The following is a 23,203-nucleotide window of genomic DNA, read 5'->3' as shown; positions in this document are numbered from 1 at the left end:
TAGAGCCCCTACATAAGTAGGAGTATAAGCATAATTGAATGAGATGATCACACTTAACAAATATTTATTATCTAAACATGAAGCGAATCATTACGCACATGCAAATAAGTCACTTGATTCCTGTTGTCATAAGCACTGTCTCTACTTGAAAGAAAGTTCCATGCGTTCAGAACTTTGAATCTCCAACAGTGAATGATGCCTGGCATACAGTAACTGCTCGCTACCCTGTTTGTCGACTTGATTCATGAATTACCTGAAAAGAGAAGTACGGGATGGAAAGAGAGTATAAAACAGGAGTCCTAACAAATCTAGGTGAAATTTGGAAAATAAATAGGAAACACCAGTCAAGGGGTAGGAAAGACGAAGGGGAGAATTTCTTTAGAGAGAAAAATTTACAGCAGCAAGCCCTGAGGAGGGGAACTTGGTCCTTTCTAGAGAATCAAAACTAGACCAGATGGGGGAGGAAGGGGAGGGGAAGAAAGGAGAGAGTGATTGAGGGACCGTTAAGCAAAGACGAGACAATGCAAGGCTTGGGAATCTTTATGCAGGAGTTGTAACGCTACCCTGGCAGCAACAGAAAACCACCGAAGGATTTTAAATGGAAGCATGATAGACTCAGATTCATGCTTTTAAGTGATCACAGTGGCAATACGGAGAAAAAAAATAAATTCTAGGATTCCTTTTTAACACTGGTGTTAGCATTTTTTGAAAAATCTGGACATTTTCTGAATTGGACTTAGCGATAAAGAAAAATTTCTGAGGGGGAGAATTTTAAGAATTTGGAGTAGGTTACCAATAGAAGGCATAACATTTGCTTCATTGGTGATGGCAGTGGGCAGAATTCCAAGCTGCCCCTCTTCCCTGGCTTCCTCCTACACTTAAGTTATATTCCACGGCAAAAAAGTCATGGCAAATGTAATTTCTAGTTAGTTCACGCTAAGCTAGGACAATGACCCTGGTGGGCCTAAACTAATCACAGGGGCCCCTTGATTGATTGATTGAGACTCAATAAATTAATATATTTATTGAGTGAATACTCTTACAGAAACTGTACTACTGCCTTTAAATCTATTTTGCTCAGTTAATTCTCACAACTCAGTAAGGTCTTTTTTTCTTTTTTCCCAGCCAAGCTAGACCATGCTCTTTTTTTATTTTTTTTTAATTTTTATTGGAGTATAGTTGCTTTACAGCATAGGAGCCCCTGTAGAGCAGGGAGTTTTCCCCCTGAGAAGGGTTCTATGTGAGGGCGGTTAGCCGTGGCTAAGAGGGAGAGGTCCCGGAAAAAGGAACTGAGAATGGGTCTGGGAGCAGCCCTGGGCATCCCCAGCAAGGAAACGGGCCCTGGTCCTACAGCTGTCAGGAACTAAATGAGCCTAAAGGCAGGTTCTTCCCCAGAGGCTCCAGATAAGCGCTCAGTCCAGCCACCACCTGGATTTCAGCCTCGTGAGATGCCAGGCAGGGGACCCCACAGAGCCCACAGGACCTCTGACCCACAGAAACAGGAGATCATAAATAAATGTGTGATGTTTGAAGCCACAAAGTTCTGGTAATTTGTTACACACCCATAGAAAGATCTTTAAAAACTGTATTACAGTGACCCTACAAAGAGAATTAGAATTTCATTTTTGTGTGTCTGTTTGGTTATTTTTTTGCCCTACCTTGGAAAGGAAGGCAATGAGGATTTATTTAACTTTCTATTATGGCTGTCCTTTGTCACCATCCCCTTGTCCCGCAAGAGGGATTGGCCACCTCTCCAAATGACGAGAGAAATGCGGTCCCCTTTTCATGAAAAATAAACACCTGGGCCAACCAATCACTCTCTCCCAGCTGCGGATGGTAGGAAAGCCTCTCTGCCTTGACACTTGCCTACCTCTGACATTTGATTACACACAGGACTCCTGAACATTCTCTGCCCTCCGGTTTCCCACCCCTGCATCTATTGTCTAATTACTTTCAAATTGTCTCTCTTTAAAATGCACAACTGGGACTTCCCTGGTGACGCAGTGGTTGGGAATCCACCTGCCAATGCAGGGGACACGGGTTCAAGCCCTGGTCCGGGAAGATCCCACATGCCACGGAGCAACTAAGCCCGTGCGACACAATTACTGAGCCCGCGTGCCACAACTACTGAGACCACGAGCCACAACTACTGAAGCCCATGCACCTAGAGCTCATGCTCCACAACAAGAGAAGCCACCGCCATGAGAAGGCCGCGCACCTCAACCAAGAGTAGCCCCTGTGCGCCACAACTAGAGTAACCCCGTGCACAGCAACGAAGACCCAACACAGACAAAACTAAATAAATAAATTTATAAATTAAACAAAAATAAAATAAAATGCACAGTTAATAAAAGGAAATAATCTCACAAACATTCAGCCTGTTTGATTCAATAAAGTTTTTGATAAAATTAAAACTGTACTTAAAAAATTCACTGTATTTGATTTAAAATGTCAGAAGAGACTGAAAATAGAACCAAACAAAACAGGGTTCTTAGAGTGGACCAACCGCTGTAATAATCCCCAAATCTTGGTAACTTAGCATCAGTCATGCAGCTGCTACACTTCAGCCCTGGGAGAAAAGGAAGCTGTGTGCTCTGCTCCACCCCGGTTTCCAGACACTCAGGCCCCATCTGCCTAGTGACTCCACCACCTTCTAGGGGCTCAGAGGCCTCCTCTGGATCTTCTGCAATTCATCAGGCTCTGAGGGAGAAGAGAATCACGAAGGGGAGAAAGGAAGTCCCCGCTTACTGACTTGAGCCCAGAGGTGATGCACATCACTTCTGTCCACATTCCACTGGCAAGAAACAAGCATACAGCCCCTTCTGAATACCAAGGAGCTGGGGATTATAGCCTGGCAGTGAGCCCCAGAAGAAGTGAGCATGGAAATTTGTACGTCCTGCACTGTATCTCCCACAGTAGGATGAGATAAAATCTGCGGGTGACCTGTAAATTTTTATCCCGTGTTAGAGTTCACCTCCACCGCGGATTTGGAAGTCTGTAGTCCAGTTATTACTGCCTGACGAAGCACCCCAAAATCTACAGCATAAAACAAGCATTGTATCAAATTCCTGGGTCCCAAATTCAGAAAAGGTACAAAGGAGAGAGCTCATTTCTGCTGCATGGTATCTAGGGTCACAGCTAGAGGCTGGAATCATTTAGAGGAATCTTCATCTACATGCCCAGCAGTTGATGTTGGGTGTTGGTGAAAACAGCTGAGGCTGTCGGCCCGAGCACCTACACGTGACCTTTCATGTGGCCCAAACTTTCTATAGTGGGGTCTTCTCAAGGTGTCAGATTTCTTACATGGCAGCTCAAATTTGCAAAAACGAGTGCCCCAGTGGACAGGCAGAAGCTATGCCTTTCATGACCTCAGTCACTTCTGCTGTCCTCTACAGGCCTAAGAATTCACAAGCACACCCAAATTCAAGGACAGGGAACATAGTCCCACATCTCAGTGGGGGGTACCAAGGTCACATTGTAGAGGGGCATGTGCAATGGGAGATATTGTGGTGTCTAAGTTGGGAAAATGCAACCTCCCATATGTAGTATCTTAGAATCCCTGAATTTCAGTGTTTGAAAGGATTGTGTATCTTACAGAACAGGGACCAGCGAACTATGACCCACTGCCTATCTATGTCAACAAAGTTTTACTGAAATACATGTCTCTTCTTAGCAAAGTTTCTTAGTTGCAAGACCATATAACCCACAAAGCCTGAAGTATTTACTATCTGGCCCTTTACAACAAAGTTTGCTGACTCTGTAGATAAACTGTTGACTTAGTAGGTGGGCACTGGAGTTAGATCACTAGGACGCATATCTCTGTTCTGGATGTGGCCAATTCTGCAGCTTTGGACAAGTTAGCCTGTAGGCTGCCATGTTCCCACCTATATAACTGGGGAAATAGTAAAGTCTGTCATTGAGCTGTGGGCATTAAATGAAAAAGAGCACAGTAAGCATTCATAAATGCTAACTCTTATTATTAGAATTACCTAAAATATCGACTAGATCAACTGTCCACCAGAGTTACATTCTTGTCTACAAAATGTCATCAACTGTGGATTTCAACACACCTAGCAATACAGGAAGCCCATTTCATCTTTAACCAAGCTGTCTATTACAAATTTCCTCCTTCCACTGAGTTGCAATCTGTCTCTTTATAGCTCTATCTTATTAATCCTAGTCCTAGCTCCTTGGGGTTCTATGAACATCACTACCAAATGTTAGGTTCTTCAGATATTCGAAAAGCACTTCTCTGAATTTTATCTTATCAAGACTACGAACCTCCATTCTTCCAATTGTTTCTTTCTAAGACACAGTTTGCATCCCTTCCCCATGTTGGTAATTCTCTTTACAAGGGAATATAAAGCATTTTCTCAGAAATTAGCATAAGACTTCAGGTAGATAGATCAAGACCTTTAATCCCTAAACTCTCCATATTTTCCTGGTGATGTGTTTTGTGCTACTCAGACTTTTTCTACCTTCTCCTGCTCTGGAAGAGTTGATTTTTGCAGGTCTGGGGACAGGTCCTCATATTTACCCTTTTTATGTTGAATCTTATATAGCTCCAGCCTCTCGGGATCTTTCCAATTGTCGGTACTGTAGTTTAGAATGTTCTCTGCCCCTCCCAGCTTTACATGATCTATGCATAGTTCTGACGACTTGATCTAAAGCCAAGTTGAAATTGATACCATGAATAGTCCTGAACTCTCAGGAGTTAGAGCAACTGAGTATTGTTTTCATAATCCATTTGCCATCCTTGGGATTCCATTCATCACTGTTTGTTCACCAGTCTTACTTAGGGTGCCATTCCTCTTAGTGAAAGAAGATGTAAGCAAATATAAGTTAAGACATAAACATTTCTCTTTCTCTCTTCCAATATTTCACTTTAAAAAAAGCTGTGTATCTGCATCTGTCAGGGTCCTCCAGAGAAACAGAACCAACAGGGTACATATATGGAGGGAGATTTATTGAAAGGAATTGGCTCATGGGATTGAGGAAGCTTGGTAAATCCAAAAAGCTGCAAGGTAGACCAGCAGGCTGAAGATGCAGGGAAGAGTTGCCTTTCAAGATCAAAGGCAGGCAGTCTGCCTACAGAATTCCTTGTTGCTTGAGGCAGGTCAGTCTTTGTTCTCCAAGGGCCTTTAACTGATTGGATAAGTCCACCCACATCATGGAGAGAAACTGCTTTACTCAAAATCCACCAATTTAAATGTTAATCTCATCCATAAAACATCCTCATGGAAACAGCCAGAGTAATGTTTGACCAACTATCTGGACGCTCTGGTGCAGCCTTTGACACATAAAACTAACCATTACAGTATCTAACTCTTTTTTTTAATCATTTTCTTGCAATGATAATAGCTAAAAATCTAGCATATATGAAGCCTGCATTTATGTTTTGATAATTAGCCCGTTTACAGTAAGCAGCCTGTTGTATAAAACCAGGATTAATGGTTTGAGTGGGCAGTCATGGGAAAACATAACCAATTAATTTTTGTCACTACCTATAAGTACAACATCTTAACAGATACCCTGAGTTTAACATCTCTTGAGTACACATCACTAACCCATTATTTTCTGTACCTAAGAAAAGATCGGGAGTGGGGAGAAATTAGAATGCAACTCTGATTCTTAAAGTGAGCTCTACTGAAAGTTTCAGTATCTAGATAAATTATGGATATTCCTAAGTGGCTTCATTCATTCACCTATTTTAGAAATTCCTTTTTTAACTGACACAAATTCCAATGTTATTTCTTCTAATGACTTCACAAGATTGTCAAAACAAATATCTATATAAATAAGATGTCTAAGCATTAAATGTCAGTTTATTACAATAGTTGTGTTAAAATTCTACGAGAATAAAAAATATGTCAACATGTTATCTATGGAAATTAGATTTACTGAACTAATATTTTGGTTCTATACTCCTATGAATCTAGGTTTTTTAAAATGTGGGGTTTTTTCCCCTTGGTTAGCCATTGATAATAAACAGAAATTATTGATTTAGAGACTTTAAGAGATTTTAAGATTTTGTATGAATCTTACTAATAATTTGGGTCTTTTGGTATGAAAGGTACCGTTCGCTTTTATTATACTTTTAATTTCCCCTCTTTAGGTCTGGATGTGTGGAGGAGAAATGTTTGACGTTCCATGTTCTAGAGTTGGTCATATCTACAGGAAGTACGTCCCTTATAAAGTTCCATCCGGGACCAGTCTGGCAAGAGTGAGTAACCAGGGATCAGAATAAGTGGGGTTTGCTATGGTTTTCCGTGTGCGAAATGTGAAGCCTCACACGTGGTTTAATCCAAGGCACCGTCTGATCAACGTACAAATCCACAGCTTGGCCATTCCATTTGGCAGGCTTTCAATGTAGAGGTTCCTGTGTTTCTCAGAGTTTTATTTCCATTCCTTAAGGAAGTATTAGTTATGATGCTAAGTCTTGTTATTAATTGTATCGAAGCACTTGCACATACATTATATTTATATATTACTATATTTGCATATTATATTTAGTCTTCATCTATACTTTCGGAGCTTAATATTCTTATCTTTATTTTGTAGATGAGAAAACTGAGGCTTAGCAAGGTGGCTCTTTCACGTACACGAGTGACAAATAGCAAAGTTGGGGTTTAATCCCAGGTCTTCAGAATGGACCCCTCACAGGGAGTGTAACAGGATAAGTCAGATGGAGAACAGGGTAAACGGGATGCGGAGAGGTGTCTCCCGAACTCCGCCTTCCTCTCATTCTTAATCAGGGCCAGCTCTGCCTAAAATTCTACCCCATCCTCAAAATTCCAAAACTGGTCAAGTCCAAGATTTTTTTTTTTAAGATATTGTTTTGAGTAAAACCTTTATCTTAGACCAGACGCAAGGATGCTTTTCTCTTCTGCCTTTTACAATGTTTGGGAGAACGTGGTCATGATACCTTCTGGAAACAATCCTGACAATTCCCGTTTTCTGTGTCCCTTTTTTCGTCACTCCATCAATTTCAGGCACCACAATCTGTACCTGCTACTGCTAAGACCCCAGGTCTAGAGAAAGGGTGTTTCACCACCACCCTCTGCACCATGTTCCCCTAAGAATCTAATCCCAAATGATTCATGTTTGTTCTTTTACTAATAAGGCTGCAATATATAATCAAGTCTTTTATATAAAGTTCAGTAAGCTCACACAGCAAGTTTTTAAAAAAATATAAACTAGTTCATCAGGATTCATGAGAGTATCAATCCCACACAGGCAGAGTTTCTCTCGGAATTATTTGCTACTATTCTCCCGGCACCTAGAACAAGGGTCAGTGTCACTCACCAAGATGTGCTGAAAGAATTAATGAGTCAGGAAAAACTAAGACAAGAAAATGCCGCAGGTCTAAGGCCTTACTAAAACGTAAATATTTTAATGAAGTATAATAAAATTCTCATTTATAGTGAGTCCTTTTTGGGGAAGGAGGATTCTGCCTTATTCCCTTTCTGAGATTATTTGTCAATGACGTCCGTTTTCTTTGTTTTCTTAGGCACACCATTATCTCTCTTACAGCAGTCTGAGTTAATAGTAATGAAGTTACATTACATACACCTTGAAGGGAGGTAGTCACACTATTCCTCCGTCCGCAAAAGATTAATCAGACGTTAATAACATACTCCATTAAGTTGTTAGAGAAACATATTATTTGAAGAAAAGAAACCAATCACAAAGTGATTAAAGAGCTGCATTGGGGGTTAGGAAATATGATTTAATTTAGGCATAAGACTTAATACATATGAATCTGAAAACTCATGAACTCCCAAAAAGGGAAATGACTGAACGGTTTTGAGCACATACCATAAATCAGCTGTGTGGCTATCATAAGCAGCAGCAGTTTAAAACATCCCCTAGATAATGATGTTCTGTCGTCTGTCCATTTCACTCACTCATACGCTCCACGCTTGTGTCCCAAACTGAATCTCTTATTTGCAAGATGGGTGGTGTGTGTGCTTGGTTTGCAGACAAAAGTAGAGTCTAGAAGCTGGCGGGGGGGGGGGAGGGAGTTGTGCAGATCTTCAAAAAATAACTCTGTTCACATACTTTGAAGAAAGAAATTAAGTCCTTCTTCAAAGACTGTCAACTATAGGGAAACGGGCTGGCACATAAAATTTCCAGCAAAGAGGGAGGATTTATTCAAATGAAAAAAAAGTCCATAATTCTGAATTTTAATCTTTTCCACTTAAATTTTACTTGAGGCTCCTTTTTATTTTTTCTCTAAACTGCTAGAGCAATCAGGAAGTCATAAATATTGAGGCTCAGCTGTCACTCTAAGAAACATTTTATTAAATAAAGAAGTGTATTAAAATGAAAAACAATTCTGATATTTTGCGGGAGAATCTCAACTACCTGCTACACCCTGCAGTATCACTGAATCATCACAAATGAGGAGACTTTACAGATGTTCAAATGCAGGGCCAGGTCCACACAATAGGGAGTTCATCCTTCCAGCCTTGCAGGAAACGGAGAGAAAGATGGAGGAAACTCCACAGGCTAATTTTCTTATCACAAAGCTCACTTATTTCTTCAGAAATGTGCACCCTTCTTTTATGTACCTATGTAAATAGAGGGCTCCAGCTGACTTTCACAACACACACGCATCACACACACACACACACACACACACACACGTGTGAATAGCCTACAGTCCTCTAAATAGCAAACCAGCATGTATCATAGAAAGAAATGCAAATAATTAGCTAGTCAGTGCCTTCTATTTACCTAGACAGTCTGTCTGGAAGAGACAAGATATCTACACACGAAACCATTAGAGGACAACACAAGACAGCAAATACGGATAGTTGTTCAAACGTGTTGTAAAGATGTGTGTGGTGGCGGGAAGAGGAGGGGTGGGGTACACTAGCTGCTGCACTGAAAGCAGACCTTCAAGGATACTTCAGTTAGATGAACATGGTTTGCAGAATCGTGGTTCCCAAACTCAGGACCGGTGGACCACTTCCTGGCCCACTTTTCACCCAGCCTCAGTGAACTGAGAAAACTGAGAATCACGAAGCTAAATCTATTCCATTTAATAACATCTTTTTATGCATCAATCTTAGGCTTCTTTTTTCCTCTTATGACAGTATAAGAGATGGTAGATTTTTATTAATGCCCTTATTTGGCAAGAATAAGAATTAGCCTCCCTATGTCAATTCCCACCAAATGCAAAATTCTGGGACATGTGCCCTACAATTCAGTTTCATCAGGGAATCAGAGTGTCCACGTGTCATGAGTAAAACCAAACGGTTTACCATGTTAGCTCGGGGTTCAATGTCAGTACACCGGGCACAGCTGTGATACCTTCTCTCCAGGAGAAAATGGCCAATCCCTGAGGGAAGGGCTGCCCACCCCTAGTGCTGCAGGGGGACCAGAAAGTCCCCAGGGCCGAGGGGACAGACATCCCCTCCTTGGGATGGCACTGACTGTCCTTTACACAGAGGCGTGAACAGCCAAGTGGCTGAGTGGCAGAGGGGGGAGACCCTCGGTGGAGACCCTTCACTGCGACAGTCATGAGCCACGTGCCCTGCAGAAGCCACTTCGGGCACCTCAGACTTCCCTGTGAATGCCAGTGTGTTTGAGGCAATCATGCCGTTGGACCTGAGACCGGTGACATAACAGAGGCACAGAATAGCCACCCCACGGCTAAACACACCAGCTGATGCAGCACGATGTGGTCCCCTCAGAACACGTGGCCGGGGCGTGTCCCCAGGAGGGCCCCTTGCAGAGCAGGGCAGCCCTGCAGACTGTGGATGGGGTCCTGGAGGCTTACTCGGCTGCACAGGAGACAAAGCAGGACCCGACCCTCACCCTGAGTCTGTAAGAGATGCCCAAACTGGGGGATTGTATCCTTCTGTGTTTTGCCATTGACGTAAGATCGATAACCGTTCTTTTTTAAATTTCATCTTGCATGTCATGGCAACCACTGTCCAAATTTCAGGATAAGAGCTACAAAGCCAAAATCAAATCCCCATAATAATGCATTGTTAAAGGGGATGGAGATAAAACGTCCCACAAGCAGAGCTGGGACTGTGTCTGTCCAATGCTCGCAACAAACTGGAGTGGCTGGGAGTCCTGGGGGAGCCCCAGCAGGAGAAGAGGGCCAGGTAGGAATGAGCAAACACAGAGAGTGACAAAGGATTGCGTTTGGGCTGCCGCAGTTAAACTGGGACAGTGCAGTGGAGACAGAATGCAGGCCAAGGTGTATACCTTTCCCTTACCGACTGCAGGGAGGCACTCGGGGGTTTTGAACAGGAAGTGTCAGGGTAAAATGGAAAGATCAGCCAACAGGTAAATATTAAAGGAGAGGAAGACTAAAGAAAGTAACATTCTGAATGCGAGAAGCATCTGTAAAGAAAACTTCCTGGGAGATTTTCAGTGATTTGCCACCCTGTGCAAGAATAGAGAGGTCAGGGCTTCCCTGGTGGCGCAGTGGTTGGGAGTCCGCCTGCCGATGCAGGGGACGCGGGTTCGTGCCCCGGTCCGGGAAGATCCCACATGCCGCGGAACAGCTGGGCCTGTGAGCCATGGCTGCTGGGCCTGGGTGTCCGGAGCCTGTGCTCTGCGGCGGGAGAGGCCCGCGTACCAAAAAAAAAAAAAAAAAAAAAAAAAGAATAGAGAGGTCAGACGTGACTGCAAAGTTTTTGTCGCCACATCTGAGACACAAAGGTACAGATACAGGGACGAGAGGAAGGGACGGATGCTGAGGTTGGATTTAGATAAGTTGGGTCCTAAGCGACCGTTGCACACAGGCTCGGGGAGAGCCAGACCTGGGAGACGTGCGTGGACTACCCATCCAGGATTCTGAGAGCCCACAAAAACCAGATTTTGCCAGATTTTCTTCAAAAGGACTAGTTTGATGTCAGAAAATGAAATCGCCAAGAAGGCAATCAAGGATGGTGATGAATGGGAAGTCGACTCTCCCACAAAGTGACCTTTCCCCCGTCATGACTGTAAACCAGTTGATTCTCATGAAGCTGCCCAGCAAATAGAGCCGGAGCACCACTACCTTGGCCGCCAACAGCAGCCCGCGCTTCATCCGACTTCTCTGAAAGCTGCAGGATTCAGATGCTTCGTCTGAAACTGTCCTTGAGTTTGGGGACATGGTGGCCTATCGTGGGCTTTCCCCCAAAGAGCAGAAAAATAATGAATTCTTCCCAAAAGACAGCTTTCATAAATGGCTAGGACTTCTGTGCAGATGCAATTCCTCTCAAAACAATAACTATTTCAAATTCTTCCTTACAGTGTAACCAAAAGGGCAATAAGTCTGTCCAGTACTCGTGGCAAGAACTCAAGATGATTCACCTACTGCTATCATGTGTTTCTCTCCCCTCCTGGCCATATTTTAAAATATAATATCTCCTATTTAGATGGCACTTTTAAATTTTATTTTTATGGAGGTAAAATTGATGTATAACATTATGTAAGTTTCGTGTGTACAGCACTATATTTCTATAGTGGTGATGCTCACCACCAAAACTTTAGTTTCCGTCAATCACCATGCAGCTGGTCCCCTTTACTCAATTTGCCCCCATTTCCCCTCTGTAACCACTACTCTGTTCTCTGAGTCGACGTGTTTGTTTTTCTTTGGTGTGGCTCGTGCATTTATTTTGTTTTTTGTATGTCTGTGTGTTTTGTACATTCCACATATGAGTAAAATCACACAGCGTTTGTCTATCTGTCTGTCTTGTTTCACTTAGCATAGTAACTTTAAGGTCCATCCATGTGACAAAGGGCAAATGTCATCTTTTTATGGCTAAGTAATATTCCATTGTGTATATATACCACATCTTTTTTATCCATTCATCTGTTGATAGGCACTTACCTTGTTCCATATCTTGGCTATTGTAAATAATGCTGCAATGAACATAAGGGTGCATATATTTTTTTCAAATTCGTGTTTTCATATTCTTCGGAAAAATACCCAGAAGAGGGGTAAGCTGGATCCTACTGTCGTTTTATTTTTAATTTTTTGAGGAATCACCATATTGAACTTTTTATTTAAAAATTCAAGCATCTTGAGCTTCCCTGGTGGTGCAGTGGTTGAGAGTCCACCTGCCAATGCAGGGGATGCAGGTTCATGCCCCGGGTCCGGGAGGATCCCACGTGCCGTGGAGCGGCTGGGCCTGTGAGCCATGGCCGCTGAGCCTGCACGTCTGGAGCCTGTGCTCCGCAACGGGAGAGGCCACAACAGTGAGAGGCCCGCGTACCGCAAAAAAAAAAAAAAAAAAAAAAAATTCAAGCATCTTCCATAAATAGTATTTCATCATTCTTCCTGATAGCTTCCCTAAAAATCAATCATAACTTTATTATGTGACAATAATGGTTCAATAAATCATTGAGATTTGATGAGTCCATTGTGGGTTATGAAGATAAATGTCATCTCTTGCCACAAAGAAGGCTCAGGCTGCAGAAATTCTTCAATAAATATTTATCAAGTGCCCACCATGTGCCAGGCGGAAATGCATAGAGCTTGCCCCATATCCTAAGCCAGGAGCATTGGACCTTTTAATTAAATCAAGCCTCCCCTTTGTAACAGAATGTCACCTCACCCAAGGACAGTCCCCACTAGAGAGAAGTTTCTGCCTGTACAGCACTCATACTAACCTTCAATGATGTCCCTTTTTCTACCGCTTGTTTTGCATGTGAGGAAAATGAGGAAAACTATTCCATCTGCCAAGGACCTAGGGAGAGGAGATGGGAAAACGTGAAACACAAATGTGTTCCCCACGGCTTGACCCTCACTTGCTCCCTTAATTCCTACCCCAGGGGTCTGAGAATTTTAAGCATCCATGTTTTTTAGCTCTTCATTTAACAAAAAACAACAGAATCACACTTTGTCTCTAAAATGCTTAAATAATATGGAGGTAAAGCATAGAATTTTCATACCAAACATAGACACCGAAACAGAAAGTGAAGGAGCAAATCACTGACGGGTACAGTCTCTTACCATTTGAAAGTTTCGTGAACAAAATATGCGAGGTAAAGACAACATTACTTTAAAATTCAGCGATTTCCCACCAAACTTCTCAAAACTAACTTTTCGTTTGGTCTTCTTCTTATTTCCTCTATGTACTTTCCCCCCAAACTCCCACAAGTTTGCCATAATCTCCGTAACCAAAAATGCAACTCTTGCAAGAGGGAGCAGAACTGGCTGCTCTATGACTCTGCCTTTTGGGGCCTCAACTGGACGATGAAATCGCAGGAGCACCTGGCTCAGAGGGACTCATTCAGGGGAATGAGCTTCTTACCCTGAGATGTGTAAATGCAGAGTGACGCTGCTGGAGGCCTCTGCTGTGTCATTTCCATTCTAATCACCCTTGTTTCCAGTTGTTTATTAGTTCATGGCAAGAATTCCATCTCCAACTACAATTCCAGCCCAAGCACGTTTCCTTTCTAATGTCATGTGAGGTGGAGAAAACAGTTCCACTTGCTACTCTATAAACTGAGAAATGGTCAGAAACCAATGGGCGGCTTTGTGGTGTCCGGATGCTCTTGGTGTTCTAATTTGGAAAATGCTTTATAAAAATAAAATTTCACAGATTGCCTAAATTTTGAACAGATGTAGTTTTCAACTTAAGAACCCTGCGTGAGCTGTTAAAAACATAAAGATTTTTTTTTTTTGCCTTTTTTGAAAGTACGGAAACTAAAACAGGGTCTTCTAACAACAGATAGAACAATGCTTCAGCACCATTCAGTTCCATCACAATTTGTTGGACTGCTTGCTGTGGGTGTTCTTGTGGAGGAACAAAACACTAGATGCTCTCCTTAGCTGGTGGTTAGAAGATGCTGGTTGTGACCTATATACATGATATGCGATATATATAGCAACTGGATCAATAATCATCATCCACAAATGAGATCACGCTGTCCTTTGCACTCAGGTTGTGACAGCAGGAGACACCATGGGCTTGACTGCCAGGTGAACGCCCTTCCCATCATTCCCAGGTGTCTCTAGACGCCCCCAAAGTCTTCCTCTGCGTGCTCACATACCTGTTTGTCAGAGGAAGTCCCCACTCTGCAGCACGGAAGATCTACCCTTTGCCTTGTGCTCCCGCTTGCCTCTGCCTCCCCGCCCCCACGTAAAGTCATGGGAGAAGCCACACCACCACCATCATTCCCAGTAACAGCATCAACTTCTAGCTTGTGGTGTTGCCTCTGGAGGAACCAGCGCTTCCGTCCTCAACGTGCCAGAACTTGTTTGGGTCCTGGATAGACTCAGACAGGCTGGCCATCATCTAGCTGTGGGCCAGACGTCCTCACTGGAACACAGAGACCTCTGTTTCTATCGGCATCCCTTCAACAATTCCCACAACAACTGGTTATCTCCACTTTCTCATAATTTTTTTTAGGTCATGAAAAATAATTCCATCATGTTCTGACCCTCAATCTCAGCCCAATACAGTCTTAAGGGATGAGAAAAATAAGACAAAACAAAACAGAAAGCATGTTTTTTTTGCCCTGTCATCCTATTTTTGCTTCTGAAGCTAGGTCATAAAAGGCACTGCAGCTCCCACCTTGATCTCTTAGATGGCTGGCTTTGGGGGAGGCCTGCCACCATGTCATGACATGGAAACTCACACAGCCCTGTAAAGAGGCCCACATGGAGGAAACTGAGTCCTCCTACCAATAGCAAGCACCGCTTTGCCAGACACGTGAAGGAGCCACTTTGGAAGATCTTCCAGCCCCCTTGGAGGCTTAAGATGACTGGTTCGTCAGCCAAAATCCAACTGAAACTCATGAGAAATACAAGCCACATTGCCTAGTCAAACCACTCCCAAGTTCCTGACCCACAGAAACTATGAAAGATAGAAAGAGAGCACCTCTGTTTACAACATGGTTTACTGAATATTTTAAGTCCACTGTTGAGACCTGCTGCTCAAGAAAAAGATGCTTTTTAAAATATTATTGCTCATTGACAATGCACCTGGTCATCCAAGAGCTCTGATGGAGACGAACAATGAGATTAATGTTGTTTTCATGCCTGCTAATACAACGTTCATTCTGTGGCCCACAGATCAAGGAGTAATTTCTACTTTCAAGTCTTATTATTTAAGAAAAACATTTCCTAAGGCTATAGCTGCCATAGATGGTGATTCCTCTGATAGATCTGGGCAAAGTAAATAAAAACTTTCTGGAAAGAATTCACCATTCTAGATGCCATTAAAAACATTCACGATTCATGGGAAGAGGTCAAAATATCAGTGTTAAAAAGGAGTTTGAAAGAAGTTGATTCCAACCTTCAAGGATGACTTTGAGGGGTTCAAGACTTCAGTGGAGGAAGTAGGGGGAGATGTGGTAGAAAGAGAAAGACAACTAGAATTAGAAGTGGAGCCTGAAGATGTGATTGAATTGCTGCAGTTTCATGATAAAAACTTGAATGGGTGAGGAGTTGCTTCTTGGGGATGAGCAAAGAAAGTAGTGTCTTAAGATGGAATCTATTCCTGGTGAAGATGCTGTGAAGATTGTTGAAATGACAACAAAGGATTTATAAAATGACATAAACTCAGCTGATAAAGCAGCAGCAGGGTTTGAGAAGGTTGACTCCAGTTTTGAAGGAAGTTCTACTGTGGGTAAAATGCTATCCAACAGCATGTCATGCTTCAGAGAAATCATTTGTGAAAGGAAGAGTCAATGGATGTGGCAGACTCCACTGTTGTTTATTTTAAGAAACTGTCACAGCTACCCCAGCCTTCAGCTGCCCTGACCAGTCAGCAGCCATCAACATCGAGGCAAGACCCTCCACCAGCCAAAAGGTTATGACTTGCTGAAGGCTCAGATGATGATTAGCATGTTTTAGCAAAAAAGTAGCTTTAATTAAGGTATGTACATTGCTTTTTATACATAATGCTATTGCACACTTAATAGACTACAGTATAGTATAAATAATAACTTTATAGTATAGTAGAAAGTATAGTATAGTATATACTATAGTGTAAATAATAACTTTACACTATAGTATAGTGTAAACATAACTTTTATACGAACTGAGAGATCAAAAAATTCATGTGACTCATTTTATTGTGACAGTTGCTTCATTGTGGTGGTCTGGACCAAACCTGCAATATTTCAGAGTTACATTTCTTAAATTCGTCCAATCCAAGAGGATGGAATATCTGTCCATTTATCTGTGTCTTCTTCAGTTTCTTTCATTAATATCTTACAGTTTTCGACATGCAGGTCTTGGTTAAGTTTATTCCTAGGTATTTTATTCTTTTGATACAATTGTAAATGAGATTCTTTTTACATTTCTCTTTCTGATAGGTCATTATTAGTGTATAGAAATGCAACAGACTTTTGTGTGTTGATTTTGTATCCTGCAACTTTACTGAATTTATGTATTAGTTCTAACAGCTTTTTAATTGAGTCTTCAGGATTATATATATGCATCATGTCATCTGCAAATAGTGACAGTTTTACTTCTTCCTTTCCAATCTGGATTCCTTTTATTTCTTTTCCTTATCTAATTGCTGTGGCTAGGACTTCCAATACTATGTCGAATAAAAGTGATGAGAGTGGGAATCCTTGTCTTGCTCCTGATCTTAAAAGAAATCCTTTCAGCTTTTCACTGTTGAGTATGATATTGGCTGTGGGCTTGTCATATGTAGCCTTTATTATGTTGAGGAACCTTCCCTTTATACCCACTTTGCTGAGAGCTTTTATTATAAATGTATGTTAAATTTATCAAATGCTTTTTCTGCATCTATTGAGATGATCATATGATTTTTTTACCCTTTATTTTGTTATGTGGTGTATCACACTGACTGATTTGTAAATGTTGGACCATCCCTGCATTCCTGGAATAAATCCCATTTGATCATGGTATATGGTCCTTTTAATGTATTCCTGATTTTGGTTTGCTAATATTTTGTTGAGGAATTTTGCATCTATGTTCATCAGGAACGTCAGCCTATAATTCTTCTTTTCCTGTGGCATCCTTGTCTGGTTTTGGTATCGGGGTAATGCTGGCCTCGTAAAATGAGTTTGGAAGAGTTCTCTTCTATTTTTTGGGCGAGTTTGAGAAAAATTGGTACCAATTCTTTTTTGAATAATTGGTGGAATTCACCAGTGAAGCCACTGGTCCTGGACTTTTGCTTGTTGGAATGTTTTTGATTACCTGTTCCATCTCCTTACTAGTAATCAGTCTGTTCAGATTTTCTATTTCATCACGGTTCAGTCTTGGTAGATGATACATTTCTAGAAATTTATCAGTTTATTCTAGGTTGTCCAATTTGCTGGCATATAATTTTTCATAGTAGTCTCTTACGATCGTTTGTATTTCTGTGTTGCCCATCAACACGTAAATGGATACACAAATTGTGGTCTATCCATATGTAGTCTCTAAAATATAATAAAAAGTAGTACATGCAACTATGTGGGTGAGCCTCAAAATAATTACACTTGGTGAAAGAAGCCAGACAAAAAGCACGTATTTTATGATTATATTTAGAATTCTAGAAAATGCAAACTAAATTATAGGGATGAAAAGTAGATCGGTGTATAACACCAAGAGTGACCCTTAATGTAAACTGTGGACTCTGTGTGATTATGGTGTGTTCCTGTAATACATGCGCCACTCTGTGGGGATGTGGATAGTGGGAGAGGCTATGCGTCTCTAGAGGCAGGACGCACATGGGAAATCTCTGCCCCTGCCCCTCAACTTTGCTGTGAACCAAAAACTGCTCTAAAGACATAAAGTCTTAATAAAAATTTTTTTGAATAGATCAGTGATTGCCTGGGGATGGTAGAAGTGCCTAAGAAAGGAGATGGGAAGAGAGATTTCAAAGAGGCATATGGAAACGATTGGAGGTGATGGATATGTTCATTACCTTGATTGCAATGATAGTTTCAGTAATACATACACATGTCAAAGTATACCAAATTGTACACTTTAAACACGAGTAGTTTATTGCCTATCAATTATTCCTCAATAAAACCATTTTTAAATTAGGTTTACGTGCATTTTTAATAAGATATGTAGTTAAATAATTCGAGGAGTTATTTTTTGTTTGTTCTCTATCTAAAGCCTACATCAAATGCTATCAGAAACACTACCATAAATATCCAAAATATTTGGCCCAAAAATATAATAGAGATATAATTAAATTATATCAAACCAGCCAAGAGCATGTAACCACTTGCAGACAGCCTGCACAGCCTTGGGGAAGAAGAGAGAGGAAATTGCCTGTCAGAGAAGCCTCTTTTTAGGACTAGATTAGCCATCCTCTCCTCATGCTGAACGCATCCCACTGACTTCAAAGAAGTCTCTAGATCAGAGAAAAATAGCGCTGGGCTAAATAATTGTGTTGAGTTGAGGCTCTCTGAAAAAGATCGTCTTTTGAGCTGTAGCCATGATGACATTTATCACATCATCAGTGATAAGAGGGCTTTGGGGCGGGACTCAGGAGCTACTGAAGTGCTCTTAAGCTACAAAAAGGAGAAAAGAAACGCATTTCAATCAAAGCAGAAGTTTCAGAGTCATGGGAGAGTGGTGCGATTCCTTGCCGGAGAAGTGACTGTGACAAATACGCACCTTGCTGGTGAGACTGGCTTTGCTGGTTATCAGCAATTTCTGGAAAAACCACCGGAAAAAATGATAGCTGAAGAAAGAGAAATCTATTACTCAAGCCACCATAATACAATAGCTTAACATTGACTCAAGCGCAGCGTGTGCACTGGGGTCACACCAGCGGGCACGTATGATTGCACCCGCCACAAAGCAGCAGAAACACGCAACTGAGGTGAGGTGGCCCAGGTAATTCACATGCACAGGGTAGCCTGCCGGCCGGAGAAACAATCAGCCCCCAGATAATATGCTCAGAAACAGAATAGGGATTGAATTTTCAGGATACTGAAGCCATAGGGTCTAAAGTGTTGCTGGGGGAAAAAAAAAAATTAGTGGATAGACTTGTGTCATTTGGTGAAGCAGCAGGCTTAATAGAAATAGCTACTTTCTTCATGCTTTATGATGAAGATGATCAGTCAAAGCTGAAATCTGTTCCTATGACTGAGGTAGCAAAGTGATTAAGTGTTCCTGGTAAACTATCAATTCAAACACCCGATGAGTATTAGAATTAAGGAAAGATGTAGCACTGGAGAATGCACTGAAGACGACTTGAATTCTAAAGGTCTCTACTACAGGGCTGAATGTGTTAAGTGAGTTAATAATTATTTGGGCAACACAGAGAAGGGAGACGTTAATACCACTTTGGGTTGAATACGGGGGCTTGTTGTTACACAAGGAACCACAGGGGGTGACATAAAAACAGGGGAGGCTCTCAATGTCGTGTGCACAGAGGTGCTCAGCATAACAATTTTTATTTCATTTGTCATTCAAGAAGTACAAAGGTCTGCAGCTTTTGAAAACAGAGAAATCCTTCATTTGCTTCGTACACCAGAAAATAAATGTATTCCTCAGCCACAGGAGCTACCTTCCTCTGTTACAGGAGTCCCATGCTGGGTGCAACCCTAGTGGGTGAAAACCTCTTGGACCCACCTTGAATGGGATTGAGCCCTCTCCCCAACTCCCCTTTGTCCACACTACACTAGGAGCCGGGACGGAGCTCAGCCCAGGGCTGCAGAGACAGAGGTCTTCACCTATTTATTTTCTGACTGAGTTTAACCAACAGTGGGCCATAAATTGTCAGTTCCAGCCACGTGGCACACTCACCTCTAGCTACCCGTGAACACTGCTGTTGTCATGAGCCCGTGGCTGCCCCCACTCTGCTTGCTTCACAGATAGAGGGCCAGCAGGACACCCCACCCCCATTAGAAACAGAAAAGCAGTGGGACGGGGAAGTATATTTAGGTCAACTGTGCGTCATAGCAGGCTTCTCTGCAGAGAGCTTGAAGCTTCTCTGGAATGATTTCCACCGAAGCAAAGCATTCACTCTGTATTAGCAACAGCATCAAAAGATACCAGACTCTGCATGTACAGCCACTTAATCAATTCAAAAACATTCATGAAGCATATATTATATGCCTATTGTGGACGTCGGGAGTAGGGTTGCCAGATTCAGCAAATAAAATTACAGGGCGCCCAGTTAAATTTGAATTCCGGATAAATTCTTTAGTATAAGTAGGTTCCCTGCGTAACAAGATAAAATGAGACAAAATTTTTAAGAGTTTATCTAAGCAAAAATCAATTCAAATTAGTCAGCGCCGGACAGGAAGTGGTTAGAAATGCTCCACCCACAGGAGCTGGGGAAAGACTTACACAGATCAGAGAAACAGCAGAAGCAAAGGAAGGAAATCATTGATGGGTTGTAGCTGAAAGCTGGTTGGTTGGTTGGTTGTGATGGGCTGGGTTTTTGTTTTTAATTTATTTATTTTTGGCTGCGTTGGGTCTTCGTTGCTGCTGGTTGGTTGGTTGGTTGTGATGGGCTGGGTTTTTGTTTTTAATTTATTTATTTTTGGCTGCGTTGGGTCTTCGTTGCTGCACGCGGGCGGGCTTTCTCTAGTTGCGGCGAGCGGGGGCTACTCTTCATTGCGGTGCTCGGGCTTCTCACTGCAGTGACTTATCTTGTTGCAGAGCACAGGCTCTAGGTGTGTGGGCTTCAGTAGTTGTGGCACACGGGCTCTAGAGCGCAGGCTCAGCAGTTGTGGCACGTGGGCTCAGTAGCTGTGTCTCGCGGGCTCTAGAGCGCAGGCTCAGTAGTTGTGGCTCACAGGCCTAGTTGCTCCACAGCATGTGGGATCTTCCCGGACCAGGGCTCGAACCTGTGTCCCCTGCATTGGCAGGCAGATTCTTAACCACTGCGCAACCAGGGAAGGCCCTGGGCCTTAGGTTTTGATCTTGTAACCTGGAGGCGTTTACAAGCTACATTTCGGTTTGCTTACACAGGCCACCAAGGCATTAGAGCCACCTCAGTCCGGGGGCCTCCTTGTTTCATTAACAAGGAGTGGCAATGACCAGAGCAGATCTCCCGAGCAGAGTTCCATGGAGGAGAATAAAGCTGGAGAGGACACTTAGGGACCTACTGTGGAATGTCTTCAATAGCGGGCCACCAACCAGTATGCGACCAAAAGTTGGGTGGGCGTAATTCAAGAACCAGCTGTTTAATTTCTTTTAGGGGAATGACCTTTGTTTAGCAAAACACCTGGAAAGGACTTGTTGGTTACGGAAAGGTAAGCCTCAGCGTCTGGCCAGGAGAAGCAGAGACAGATAGTGAGAAAGCTGACTTACTCGGCGTGAAAAGGAAGAAGGAATGACATATTCTGGTACAGACCTGCAAGAGAGACATAAGAGGGAAATTCTGAGGACACATGTCAGGAGGCCAAAGGACAGGGAGGAAATTTTGTCCGGGAAGAAATTCTCTATAGGAGCTAAAGAATATGAAAGAAGTCAGAGCTTCCATCTTCCTGTTGTCAGCTTCGTCTCTGCCACTGCCCTCACACCTTCCGAGTCTAGGCCTCACTCATCTACCCGAGACGTGTTTGAGAGGTGAGGCACAGTGGGTGTGTGACCCACTCAGCTCGGCATGACCGAGGTAGCGAGCAAGCCTGGGCGGAATGCCAGCAGGAAAGAAGGAAGGATCCCCAAACAGGACATCAAACTGAAGGATGGGGCTTCCCTGGTGGCACAGTGGTTGAGAGTCCACCTGCCGATGCAGGGGACACAGGTTCGTGCCCCGGTCCGGGAAGATCCCACATGCCGCGGAGCGGCTGTGCCCGTGAGCCATGGCCGCTGAGCCTGCGCGTCCGGAGCCTATGCTCCACAACGGGAGGGGCCACAACAGTGAGAGGTCCGCGTATCGCAAAAAAAAAAAAAAGTGAAGGATGAACATGTGAACCCACGTCCCTGGAAAGCCACACAAATCTTAAGGAAGACAGGAATGTGTCATTTGGGGTTAATGTAATTTCATTTAAGTCTCAAAAACCAGGAATCTCAGCTAACACCTAGCTCCACATATATAAGGCAACTTTTATACCCAACTCCTGATAGTTTGGGAAAGAATGATTGCATGTATAGATCTCCCAGTGTCCGTACTTCCTTCTTTCCTTCCTCTTCATAACTAATTTTTAACATCTTAGCACCATCACTAATGTTTATTCAATCTCAGGAGAGATGGGCCAACTCAGATTGATTTCCTTTTTCTCTTTGTTACCATCACGGGCAAGATGTGTCATTGGGATGTCCGTTTCACGATTCTGTCCCTGTGCACCCAGCAATGAATGTTTAAGTGAGAAATACTGCTTTGCTCCTACCCCGTCACCTCCATGTATTTGAGTGTATAGATACATGTGTTCCCGTATGAGATTGTTCTGTTTCCTGCAGTGGGTGGATTTATTCTACAATCTATGAAACACCAATGAAATGCTTCTTGCAACTGCTTATAACATTTCTCAGCTGAGGTTCCAATGGTTTCCCCAAAACTAAGTACTGATACATAATGACAGTGGCAGATTCACATAGTGTATTGTTATTTCTGGAACAATGCCTTCAGAATGATATGATTTGGCCAGTCACCTGCACTGCTCTAGACTGTCCCTTGACTATAATAATTGACATTTGAGAAAGTTTCCTCGTGGCGGGAAACTCCATTCAGAGAACAGAGCATCTGCAGTGGAGGATGTCTGATGAGTCATCAGAACATTAAAATGGTCAGGATTCACATGTATGTCAAAATGTTCACGTAACCCTCCTTGCTGGAGAGACACCGGCAATTAGTTTTTGCAATTATTGTGCTGGTTCTCTTTCCCCATCTCCTGAAAGCTACTGCAAAAGGGCTCCATGATTTGACATTCATTATCCCTGGAGTATGTCCATGACCTTCCTGCTTGCTTTGGAGTGTTTGGGAAATCCGCAAACCTAACCTTCGATCAAGTATTTCGATTTGAACAGGACGTGAAAAGGCAAAAGCTACCTGCCTGGTTCCCAGGTTAACTACCCTGCAGCTTCCCTGTTGTTGCTGAGAATCTTCCAACTTGCCATCTCCTGCCTCTTCCACTTATTCATGTCATTTATTCTGGCAAACATTCATCCTGACCCTTGCAGCCATTTCCAATTGAACGCATCTGAACTGGTCAGTTCCTCTTCGAGTTTTCACAATAATTACTATTTCTATTTCAAAAACCCAAAGCAACAAATATCTACCCTTTAGCAACAGTGCTTTTTAAAATATTGCTTTTATTTCAGTGCCTTTATCAACAGATACATGCACACGCTAGGAATTTCTTCATATTCATT

The 23,203-nt window shown here is 42.6% G+C and overlaps 1 protein-coding gene and 1 long non-coding RNA gene across 3 annotated transcripts in view; one reads left to right on the top strand and one right to left on the bottom strand.

Annotated features, from left to right (window-relative positions):
- The window catches only part of GALNTL6 (polypeptide N-acetylgalactosaminyltransferase like 6), a 1,150,933-nt gene that overhangs the window by 1,062,160 nt on the left and 65,570 nt on the right, over positions 1-23,203 (top strand). Inside the window, exon 8 of the mRNA XM_067745365.1 lies at positions 6,116-6,223. Coding sequence (XP_067601466.1) covers positions 6,116-6,223 — 108 coding nt within the window. The remainder of the gene's footprint in view (positions 1-6,115; positions 6,224-23,203) is intronic.
- The window catches only part of LOC137228224 (uncharacterized), a 101,854-nt gene that overhangs the window by 20,905 nt on the left and 57,746 nt on the right, over positions 1-23,203 (bottom strand). Inside the window, exon 3 of one of the 2 annotated variants that reach the window (XR_010945211.1) lies at positions 12,632-12,698. The exons of the other annotated variant lie outside the window; for it this stretch is intronic. This is a non-coding gene — a long non-coding RNA (uncharacterized lncRNA). Of the gene's footprint in view, positions 1-12,631; positions 12,699-23,203 lie in introns of those variants that run through there. 2 annotated transcript variants of the gene reach the window in all.

This window comes from Pseudorca crassidens, chromosome 7 (assembly GCF_039906515.1).
Source record: "Pseudorca crassidens isolate mPseCra1 chromosome 7, mPseCra1.hap1, whole genome shotgun sequence".
NCBI lineage: Eukaryota > Metazoa > Chordata > Mammalia > Artiodactyla > Delphinidae > Pseudorca > Pseudorca crassidens.
Note: the sequence above shows the minus strand (reverse complement) of the source record. Positions and strands in the feature narration are given on the sequence as shown.